At 42.3% G+C, this 12,340-nt stretch overlaps 1 protein-coding gene across 6 annotated transcripts in view; it reads left to right on the forward strand.

Moving 5' to 3' along the window:
- Positions 1-12,340, forward strand: part of APP (amyloid beta precursor protein) — a 220,783-nt gene that overhangs the window by 124,696 nt on the left and 83,747 nt on the right. For 2 of the 6 annotated variants that reach the window (XM_080918641.1, XM_080918642.1), the window contains exons 7-8: positions 6,091-6,258; positions 9,402-9,458. The exons of 2 other annotated variants lie outside the window; for them this stretch is intronic. In XM_080918641.1, coding sequence (XP_080774767.1) covers positions 6,091-6,258; positions 9,402-9,458 — 225 coding nt within the window. The remainder of the gene's footprint in view (positions 1-6,090; positions 6,259-9,401; positions 9,459-12,340) is intronic. 2 more of the 6 variants (XM_080918643.1, XM_080918644.1) reach the window with 1 other exon arrangement.

Below are 12,340 nucleotides of genomic sequence, written 5' to 3' on the forward strand. Positions count from 1 at the left end.
AAGCACCTATGCCAGAATAGCATGTCTGTCCTTCTGTGATTCTATTAGAACAGTGAGAATTCCAGAGACTGAGTAAGTCTCAAGTTTAAGTGTTAGTAGGTTGCCTGGCTTTTAGGACAGCAGCCCACATGTTAGAAAGTTTGGGCTTATGGTGTGTAGTGAATGAATGAGCTAGAGAGTTTAGGACAGAAGAGATGCTGAAGGTATAAGGTGTTTATCTCATAATGGTAAAGCTTACATCCTTGTCAGAATGGGATTATGGGATGCTTTTCTTCTATTTGTATCTCGTTGAATATAACTTTTGAGATAAAGCATTTTGAGTTTTTTTTTAAATAGTTTATTTTTGTGTGTGTGTGTGTGTGTGTGTGTGTGTGTATAATCTACCCTGTGTATATCTACAGACCTTGTGTGTACGGGACCAAAGAGGGTGAAACTGGAGTTGCAGACAGTTGTGAGCAGCGATGTGGGTATTTGGGATCAAACCTTGATCCTCTGCAGGATCAGCGAGTGCTTTTCACTGCTGAGCAGTCGAGTTCTGGATGTTTCATGTTATAAGCTAAAGGAAGGTCTTATTGGCCATTTCTCATGCTTCCTCACCCACCTTCATTACCCAGGATTTCAGAGATGTTGGTAGCTGTTTCTAAATTGCCTTCAATGGGCGGAATTGCTGCCTGTCACATAAATCCTCCTGTTCTGTGCTTGGGCTTCTCAACCTCAGAGCACTGGTAGCTTGGCTGCGGTGCTTGCTTGCCTGGGAGACTGTTCCATGCATCATCAACCATCTAACAACACCACTAGTCTTTTCCTACTGGATGCCTAGAACTATGAGAACTATGCTGTACAGCTTTAAATGCCTGAAGATAGGGCCAGCGAGGTGAGTCGGTGTTGAAGGCACTTCCAGCCAAGCCTGACAACCTCCAGAGCCCTCATGGTGCAAAGAGACAACTGATTCCCACTGGTTGTCCTCAGCACACTCACAGAATAATTAGTTGATTGTTAAGTTTGAATGTGGGATCACTGAGATACACCTCCACTGCCTTACCAGAATGTCAGCTACAACTCCCAACTCAGTGTTTTGCACTGTTGCCAGTAAACATACTTTATAGGACAAAAATAAGCAAGAAATCAATAAATATGACATGGTCACTATTATAAGTAATAAGGTAACATATATTAGATAAGATGTATAAGACAGTCTGGTGGCATGCTTAGGGATGGGAAACCATGGGAAACGTTGACTTAATTTGTGACATGCACTCTGTATGTGTATGTGGTGTGTGATACATGGTTTTGTGGTTTTTGTATGTGCTGAAACACAAGAGACTCATTGTATGACTTTAAATTTGATCTCTCTGTGTCTCAGTTCCCTGTGCTGGGATTAGCAGCCTGCACCATGCCTGGTGTAATACTCAATACGGAATCCATTCCCCTAAACACACTGCGGTTAAAAAGCAAACCTAGGTTATGGGACAGACTTTAACCAGGAGTGAAGCTGTGCACAGTTCCAGTCTGTGGGTTCTGCTTTGTTGGAGCCTATGGCAGGAAGCCAGCCAGCGTGGAAAGGTGAACATGTCCTGTCTTCCTCAGACACAGTCACGTTTCCAGACCCCAACTCGCTGGAAATGTTCTTTTGTTCTCAAAGGGGTGGATGGCATCTCTAACGCCTTTCCAGAATAGTGCTGTGAAAAGTTACATTGTAAGTTTAGTTTAGTTATTTTGTGCATTTTTTATTAGTTTTCTCAGCATCATTTTCAAAATAAAAATAAAAGCTGTGGTGTGTAAGGGGAAGAAGGCCACTAGAGTTTATATTTCTGAGAAGTGACATTTGTGTAGGTTTAAATATGAATTATTATCCCCGTACTGATTAAGGCGGAAGTGTTGAAGGTGCTTTTTATATTTACAAACAGATGATTGCACAGAGCAGGATAAATATGTATTGACAATCTGTAAAAATTAGTTCACCTGTTATCTTTAATTTTTTATTATAAGACTTTTAATGTATGTCTCATCTCTCATTTCTCACATACACCAAACATTTTCCAATTTTTATCAGTTCCTCCCTTCATCCTAAAATGTGACTGTCTCTTTATATTTTTTAATATAGCATATCTCAAGTACATTTAATAAGTTAGCTGGGCTCGGTGGCGCACATTTGCAGTCTCAGAATTCGGGAGTCTGAGACAGGAGGATCGTGGGGATTTACTGTCAACAGGAGCTGTGTCCTGTGAGCTTGCTTCTCAAAACACAGGCAAGAAAGCCACGGCCTCCCACACACCACAGTATTGTATGAAGCTTCCAACTCTTTGCTGTCCCTCTCGAGACACCCATGACTTTCAGTGAGTCTACACGTCGAGAGAGGGACCTGGGTGGTCATGGACAGTACTTTAAAGCAACTTTAGCAGCATTTTCTGCCTTCTGTGTTTTGAGGGTTTGGGCACGGAGACCGGAAATAAGACACTTAAAGGGAGAGCTTTCCTTGTTTAGTAGCTTTCCATCCGTGCCTGGTTTTTCCTGGTGTGTCACAGTCAGATCCCTACTAGGCTGTGAAAACTAGTTATTACCTTTATGACCATTGTGAGGAATTTTGGGTGTCATAACCACTAGGGCTTGAAATACCAGTAGTGGGAGTGGTGGTACCTAGGAATATAGTCAGATTCTACAATTCATTTATTTTTCCAGATAAACATTTTTTTTTAGCAAATCCTAACATCACATTCAATTATAAAAAATATTTCCCCCGTTGACACAAGGTACACCCCGTTCCTATCCTGTCCTACTTTAAGCTTGGTGATACTGTGCTGCGTATCTAATGAACCAGCGCGAACAGGAAATCAAGGTTGTGGAAACATCATAGCGGCCCAGGCTCTGTGTTCGTTTGCAGCTCAGTGTCAGGAGAACGGACTGGTGTACAACTCATTTTACACACCCATCTCCTTCAGGTGCCATTTTCTAAGAAACCTTTCTGTGTAGAGAAGTGTGAGAATCGAGCCAAGTCTGGTATCAGTGACAGGGAGGTGCACATTTCAGTACAAAGCCCGGCCACCCAACATACCTGCTACAGTTGTTCTCAATCTGTGGGTTCTGACTCCCCTTTTGACAGGGGTCGCTTAGGATGATTGGGAAACACATATGTTTGCAGTAAAATTCATAACAGTAGCAAAATTACAGTTATAAAGTAGCAATGAAGATTTTAGTGGTTGTAAGTTTAATGCTAATAATTTTAGTAGTAGTTTTAATGGTTGGGGAACCAAGTTAAAAAAAAAACAGCTTTCCATTCGGAATGCAGCATTAGGAAAGTTGAGAACCATTGTGTTGGAGACTTGTCTAAAATATCCATACACAGCATCCTTCTGAGCCTGTAGCTTCAAGAAGGTTCATAGCAGCTCGTGTGATTTGTTGATATTTCAACCTGAATTTGGAACATGAGATTTCAACTCCAGCTTACTGGCCTGATTCGCATGATTATATTTAGTACAACATGATTACTAGATAATAAATACTTGATCATTTATTTCCTGCTGGACTAATTTTCTTATCGTTTTTATGACTACTTATTAGCATTCCCAACACATGATGAATGCGATTTCTCCTAGGAGTATAAGATTTTAACATTGGAGAAAGCACGTTCTTTAAAAAAAACCACTCTTCTAATATGTTGAATTAAAATTTGCTTCATCTATAAGAACCAAACAAATATTTACCTACAAAATACAATTTTTGTTCAGATAAATTAGGCTCTTGGAATGTCGCTATATTGCAGTTGTTAACTTTGTAGCAAATAACTTAATTGGGAATTTTAAAAAATAAAGAGGTTTTCATGCTTATTTTATTGGCATTATAATAATTTTGTTTGCTTGCTTGCCTGCTCCACCATTTCTTCTTGTTTGCTGGTAGTTTAGAACTTGCTGTGCAAACGAGCCCGTCAATATCTTCCCGTCTCTGTTTCCCAGGCACTGGAATTGGCGGGTAAGCACCACCACATCTGGATCGTGGTTGTTTTAAGTGACACTGACATCAGAGTTTTCATGATGGTTGAGTATAGACACAATTGATCTCAAGTACTGATGGGCCACACGCTGCAGCATAGCTGACTTGAATGTCTTTGTCTTTGTTTTATTTCGGTGCTAAGGTAGATGGGTGATGATTTATTTCTAAAACAAACTGTATTTGTCTTTCTGCCCTATGATTAGAGAATGGGGTGCCTTTGTATTATATATGTCTGTGTACTGGGTTTAATTCAGAGCCTTTCATAAAACGTGTAGAAAACCGTGCCTCCCGAATTCGTTCTTCATGTTCTGAGACTCTTCTCCTAATTTTACCCATTCAACTCTAATATCGGAAGCAGCTCTATCCAGTGGCCATCCGCTAGATCCTGAAGGGAGGGTGCACTTTTGTCCAGTTCTTTTAGGATCACACAGACCCACCCCATCCCTTCCCCAACACACAATGCATTTGCCACTGTTTTATTCCATTACCTAACCTGTGCCCAAAGCTCTGCCACTGCTATACAGTGAGTGGAAGACTCTGAGGACACGCCCCTTGTACCAGAGCCAACATGGATGGATTTTGCTGACAGGATCTGTCGCCTGAGGACCAGGTCAGCGGATCCAAAACTTCTGTTCCTCTTGTGGCCACACTAAAAATCCAGTGCAGGGGACTTCTGTCCAATAGTGGTGTGAATACAACTGAAGAAGAGATTAATGGGGAGTAATATCACATTAGGAACAAATGAGGGTGCTGAAGCATGCATAATCCCAGCCCTCAAAAGGAAGAGGAGGAGGCCCACCCTAGAGCTACCATGGGATGCTCCTGGAACCCGGAGCTTTCCCCTGGAAACTGGGAAAGTCAGAATTGTTTTGGATGCTTGTCACACGGTGTGGATCCCTGTAGAGTTCTGTGTGAGGCTCTCAGGGGTTAGAAGAGAATTTTTTTCCTCTAGGTTGCCTGGTGTGTGTGTGTGTGTGTGTGTGTGTGTGTGTGTGTGTGTGTGTGTGTGTGTGTGAAGCTTTGTCTTTAGTTGATTATGGCAGCATGTTGATTGACACAGAGGGCGCCTCGATGGGGGCAGAGTGTTTTGGGATACAATGTCTAGGATAGTGTCTCCAACAACAAAACATAATGATCAGGACACAGAATGGTAGGAAAAGGGGGCGGTAGGTGAGGATAAGTATAAATGGGCAGCTAAAAGCAAGAAGTGCCACTCCACGAGGTGGGGGCACCTCGGGGGCACCCTCTACTTCAGCACTCAGGGATTTCCTGTAGCACCCTAGCTCCTAATAGTGAGGAACTTTTAAAAGGCAACTGAGTTTTAAACAATGCATTTTAAACCAGTGGGGATTATGGAACTGATTTTTTTTTTTTTTTTTTTTTTTTTTTTTTTTTTTGAGATATGGGCAAGATAGACTGACAGGTAAGGCGTGTTTTAATATAAAATAATGCGTGGTATTTATTAATACATTTGAATATGTTAGCAGTATGTTACTGTTTGGAGCATTACGGGCTAAGGGTCAGATAAAAATACACAAATAAGGAATTTCCTCGAGCTACCATGGCTGACTGTCAGTCTCTCGCAGATATTTCTTACATTGTCAGGTTTAGTCAGTGTGCAGGCTGAAAACATTAACAATAAATGTGATTTAATACATGAATCTCGGTGATCAGTTACTGAGACAAACAGTCAGAAGCTGGAGAGAACTTTTAAGCGCTGTCATCACATCCTGAGCAAACCTTTTCTATCCAAGTTGACTCAAGCTTGTTTTAGGAGCTGCTTTCTTAAGAGAAACTTTTGATGTGCAGATACATTTTTAATCTTTAAATCGAGAAAAGGATCATTTTACCCCGAGCCCAAATCCTGTAACTGCTACTTCACCCTCTACATTAAACAAGCCAAGAATGTCCTGTTTTGTGGAAGAGATGGCTCTGTAGGCCAAGTGGGTCATTCAGTTCCTTGGGGAAGACTTACTAGGAGCTACTTGCCCTGCTTAAGTCAGCACTGGGAAGATCGGGGCTTAAGATGAGTAAGTATGTAAGTGAACAGCAAGGAGGTGTCTTTTCTTGCTAAATGTGGTTCCCCACGTCTCCTCTGATTAGAGGTGTGCTCTGAACAAGCCGAGACCGGGCCATGCCGCGCCATGATCTCCCGCTGGTACTTTGATGTCACCGAAGGGAAGTGTGCCCCATTCTTTTACGGCGGATGTGGCGGCAACAGGAACAACTTTGACACGGAAGAGTACTGCATGGCGGTGTGTGGCAGCGTGTGTAAGTGGAACCTTCCTCCAGCCTGGCCACCTCTTGTCTTTCTCGCCACTGGCTCTGCTCTTTGTAACAGATCGAGTTCTTCCCTTGTTCTTGGGAATGGGCCTGTTGCTACCACTAACCACATATCTGTCGATTTCTCTAATTACCAGAAGCCTGCACAGTATGTCCGATCATGAGCACATCTCTCCGTCTATCTCTAATAAAGCATGGCCTTGGCGTATTCTGTTACGGTCATGGTAGATTCTCCTTTCGAACAGTAGAAACATCTGACTGCTTCTCTTTACAAAAGGGCTAGGGTGGCTTCTGTCTTCTTCACGCCTTCTGCAAATGCATAGACGTCTGTGTTTGTTTGTGTACATGTATGTGTCTGTGTCTCTGCATGTGCACATGCGTAATAGTCTCTCCCTGGTAGCTGGCTAATGAAGCTTCAGTTGTCTTGATTAGATTGCTATAGAGAATCCCTCTGTCATTTCATCATGATTATATTTCATTTATTTATTACTAATGAAGTTTAATTGAATCGACCTCATGCAGCCTCAGATACGGTCTTACAGTATTATTGCTGTGAAGAGGCACCATGGCCACAGCAACTCTTATAAAGGACAACATTTGATTAGGGATGGATTACAGTTCAGAGGTTCAGTCCATTATCATCATGGTGGGAAGCTTGGAGCATGTAGTCAGACATGATGCTAGACAGGTAGCTGAGAGTTCTTCACCTGGATCCACAGACAGCAGGAAGATGAGAGACACTTGGCCTGGCTTGAGGATCTGAAACCTCAAAGCCCATCCTCATGACTAACTTCCTCCAACAAAAACACACCTACTCCAGCAAGATCACACTTCCTAATAGTAACATTCTGTAAGGACCTGTGTGGGTCATTTTTATTCAAACCACCACAGGTGTCCATGTTGTTCCATGAATGAACCTAAACCATATATTCTTTCAAGTTTTTGGTTTTTTGTTTTTTGTTTTTTGTTTTTTTTTTCCATGCAAATAGGTAGACAAGAACTAAGGATCTGGACTGCTTAATAAAAGCCCTTGTCATGCAAGTGTGAGGACCTGAGTTCAAATCCCTGGAATGCACATAAACCAAATGTGTGGTCTGTGCCTTCATAGTACTAGCACTCACCAAAAGAGGCGGGAGGCAGCTATAAAAAAAGCACCTGGAGTCTGGGACCAGCTAGCCTGGGCTACAAAGTTGAAATAGACTGTCTCAGACAAGGTAGAAAGCATGTGACCCATGACTGTCACATAGGTCCATGGCACGCACAGTCACACTCGAATGTGTGGATTCATGAACACACAAGGAAAAGAATAATGTTAGCAACATTCCGTGGCAAAAGACTGAGGTAAATATCTTTCAGTGTCTCTCTGGAAACTGTCTCAACCATGGGAGCTGATGATATGAAATCCTAATGACTTCAGTGTAAGATTAAGTATTCCCCAGGGACTCAGTCCTCAGGAAGCCGAGTCTCTGATATACAGAATATCTGCTTTTCTTAGTAGCCTTCAAGCTAACTCCTCACAAGCTGAGAATATGAACTGTTCAAGGATGCTAGTCATTGTGCATTTCTTCCTTGAGACATTCCTGCAGTATAATTCCAGGATTTGCAGGGAAACCATCTCTTCCCAGGAATATCGGAAAAAATTCTGGCAGTTTTCCAACCAACTCACAGAATCATGCAAAACAGCAAAGGGTTTGCTTTGCTTCCTTAAGACCTCACCCTGTGAGGCAGCCAGTTTCTGTGGGAACTCAGAAGTTCTTGTTGGTGTCCTAGGAGATGAGTCCACTGTGGTACTCTGAAGAAACAAGTGTAGAGGCTCCGGCTTCAGTTGGATGATTGTAGCTCCTACCTGAACACACCCAAGCTCATTTTCACCTACAGGCTAATTGGGTTAGGTAACACAGAACACAGGGAAGGATTCCAGAGCCTGGAGCCTTTCGAACAAAGGACCTTTGTTGCATGACTCTAAAGGGTTTAGCTTCTAGGTGAAGACTTCCTGGCAGAGTTCTCAAGTTTTCGCCCTTTCCCTAAGGTAGGTTTAGTTTCTCTACTATCATATTCTAGCAACAAGGAAGTTCACTTTATATTATTAGCAGAGATTAATTCACCCAAAATTTGGACACTGTCTTTTTATTTACCCTAATGTAAACCCGCCTCACCCCCCACCCTACGTCCTTTCCATTTGGTTACTGTGGCCAGAGAGTAAAACATTAAATCTCTTCACCAGGGATTGGGACATGCATACACTTTATAGACTGACTTGTATAAAGTCAACGCTGCCAACAAGGTTTTATTAGAAAAGGCCAGTAGTTTTGATTTAGATCTTACAGACCTGGGTTACGGTGTATCAAGGAAGCAAAGACATAGCTGGGTACCAGACTCTGGTTTGATTCTCAGAACCTTTAGAGGAATAAGGCAGTGGATGGGAGGGCAGGAGAGATGCTTCTGAAAAAAAAAAAAAAATTTGTTTGATGATGAGTTCAGGTCTCCAGCACCTACTGGGCATGGTATTCTTAGCACTTGGGAGGCAGAGGCAGGAGGATCCCTGGGGCTTGCTGAGCATCCATTCTACCCAATCAGCAAGCAGTATGTTCATTGAGAAACTTTGTCTCAAACAATACAGCCAACAAGAATCAGAAAAGAGTTATCTGGTCTCCATACACATAAATGAGAAAACTGTATGCATATACATGGATATTGCAAAGACGTGCACTGCACACATTAATAAAACTTCTAAAAGAAGGAAAGAGAGCAATGAGGTTGAAGGCCGGTGAGATGGGCGGATAGTGGAGAATGAAGCTCCATCACATATCTGAGCCAGGCACTGAGAGAAGTGAAAATCATTGGTGCTGATGAGGGAAAGAGACCCATACGTCCTCCTGCAGATTTCCCAATGTCCTGTCAATGGCGGGATGGGCAGCAACTCCGCAATGAAACAAATCTCATCTGTTTTCTTGGTGCTTTGTTTAGGTTTGCATTCTAGTTCAGTGATTCATCCCTCCCGATTCCGTTTTAGTTTTGAGTCCTTTGAGCATGTTCCTGCCATCATTCCCATATTTCTGGTTTACTTTATTTTTATTTTTATTTTTATTTTTTTTTTTGTTTTTAGTTATGTTCTCTCGTTTTCTCCATAGCATCCCAAAGTTTACTCAAGACTACCAGTGAACCTCTTCCCCGAGATCCTGTTAAACGTACGTTGTCATTGACTTGGGGGAGGGGCAGGGGACAGAGTGTGCTGCATGGCTGGATGTGACGTTCTTGCCTCATCTGCGTGGCATGGGTTTTGTGATTCTTGAGCAGGTGGCTGTTCTTCCATTGTCTTACTTGTCATTTTATCCAGTTTTACTTGACAACTTCAGAGGTTGAGCAGAGAGAGCATCCTCTTAAACCATTTATATTTCTGACCGAATTCCTTTCTGATAGGTGTGGGTCTGTGAAATGTCATTTATACAGTATTTCTTGATTTGGTATAACTTTTTTTAATTTCCTGAAAACCTTCAACGTGCCATAATTTAATGGAATCATATTTGATAATAGAGGTTTCCCCCTTCCTAAAATTTTAATGTTGTCTATCAAAGAAAATTTTGTGTGCACATTTCAAGTTTCCTTCATTAAATGACAACGGTGCAGCATTAGGAGGTGAAAGGTCACTCAGGTAGATTTCAGGAATACCCTTTCCTCCTCCTGCCCCCAACTCAGAATGCACACTGGTTGGTATCACGTGTTTCCCTTAGGGAGCTTAATAGGAAGGAGAAAGGGCATTTCCTATAAAAAGACATTGCTTCCACCAAAAACTCTTGGTCTTAACAACATCTTGCTTTCTGGTTGCCAAGTCAGTCTAATTTCATTTTCAAATGTCATAGCTAACACATCAATATTCATTTTTAAAATTCAGTCTGTATCTAGAAATGTATTCCTCCTCTCCAGGGATGCTCTATATTGTTGATAACTTACTGAGGCTTGAAGACGAGACCCAATTTCAGTTAGAAACTATATAATTAAAACTCGCCTTTGTCACTACTATTGTGGGAGGGAGGTGAAATCCTCATTTCAAAACTAATAAAAAGGACTTTAAAAAAAAATATATATATATACATATACATATATAGTGAAGATAATTCTATCATCCTATGCTGATGTTTTCCATTGGCCTCCATAGGATGTGAATGTTAATGGGATAATATTTTAAAGATTTCCTTTTGCTTTTGTTGTCACAATAAACTCACTTCCAGCCATTGTGAAATTGTTCCTCTAAAGTCTGGCGAGTGGGTGGTCCAGGGCAAGGGGTCACCTCCAGCCGTCATACCCAGGGCCCGGGAAAACTATCTGTGTGTACTGCATCATTCTGAGGATTCTCAAAGATCAGAGATCTTTTCCTGGCGCACTCGCTTACGTTTTCCATGCGTCATTTGTGCCTGTGAGACAGTCTGAGGCCTGAAGCTCTTCCTGAGCCGTCTGCAGGCATCAAACGCGGGACGGCCATGTCTGAAGCCTATTGGAGCTTTGGCTGTGTTCCACACCAAATGGCTCAGCATTTGGGTCTGACATGTTTTCTAGGTTAGACGGTTTTTAATGATCAGAAAGCACGTTATAAAAAAAAATTGTAGGAAACCACAAAAAACTGGAAAATGCCAATGTGCCTCTCCAACAATGCCAAGCGTGTGAGTAGTAGGCAGTTTTTGTTGTTGTTGTTGTTTGTTTGTTTGTTTGTTTGTTTGTTTAAAGATGGTGCTTGGTTATCTTCCTTTTTTTTTTCCATTTAGTATGGAAAAGGCTGTCAGTTAATATTAGTTAATAATGTATATTTGTAAAATATACACACCGTTTTCGAGACAGATATTGGAGGTCTCGCGTTCTCCTCCCTCTTGTGGTGTGGTACAGACCCTGACATCCTTTCATCCTGGGACGATGAGGTGATTTTTGTCAGCTATATTTCTTGTCTCCCTACAGAGACTATTCAATCACAGCGAGGGACAGGCTTTGCGGTGCTGGTACCAGCATACGGGAGAAAGCATGTAATTTCTAGTTATTTATAGCTGTGTTGCCCTGCTGCCTTATTTATAGCTAAGCCACACATTTGAATTGAAAAAGTCATGGTCACCTAGAGGTCAAATGTAGATCTGAGGAAATACGAGCACAATGGGATGAGGAGCCAGCCTGTTCCATTGGACCACTCGGGCTTCTGGGTTGCTTCTTTACCCGCTTGGAGTTAATTGAGTGGCATCCCTTTGGTCTGGGGCGATTGGTTGTATAGATGCTGTCTGAAGGGCTGCTAGTGGGGAAACAGATGCCTGGTAAGATAGAAAAAGCTCTTCTAATGAACTGCTTTAAGACCACACTTACAGAGAATGGTGCACTTGGCCCACATCATGAATCATTTTTCCTGACAAGGCTGACTACTCTCATCTGGCATTGCTGGGTTTTAACGTTCCCCCACTAAAAACCAACATTGAAAGGCACCACAATTTTCAGGACACTTATGTGTTGGGGCTGCTCTCACAGAGGACTCTACACCACAGGGTCAGCGAGAGACATGAGACTGAAGAGCTGTCTTACTCATAAACATGGGTTCCTATCTCTTTGAAGAGCCTTTCCATTTGAGGTAAAGAACCTCCTGTGCTTTGCACTTGCTGACGTCAGTTCTGCATCTACTTGAGGTGATACGCAGGCCTCACCTCCAGTCCCTGTGATGCAGTGTTTGTAAAATAGTAAAGCTACTATGTAAATATTGGACCAGCTTAGATCTCAAAGATAAGGAGACCATTGCATGTCCATCTACTGTCTCCACCAGACTGCATTTCAAAAGCAGACAGACAAATTCCAGGAGGAAGACAAAGAACGTTGCACCACATGTTTCTGATGTATTTATTTATGTTATATATGTGAGTGCTCTATCTGCATGTATGTATGCCCGCATGCCAGATACAGATGGGTGTGAGCCACCGCATGCTTGCAGGGAATCCAGCCCAGAGCCTCTGTGAGAGCTGCTGAACCATCTCTCAGTCCCTGCTACCCCAGTTTTTAGTGGGCTGATTGACTGGGGGGATTCACCCCATCTGGAGAGCCATTCCTG

This window comes from Micromys minutus (genome assembly GCF_963924665.1).
Source record: "Micromys minutus genome assembly, chromosome: 7".
Taxonomy (NCBI): Eukaryota; Metazoa; Chordata; class Mammalia; order Rodentia; family Muridae; genus Micromys; species Micromys minutus.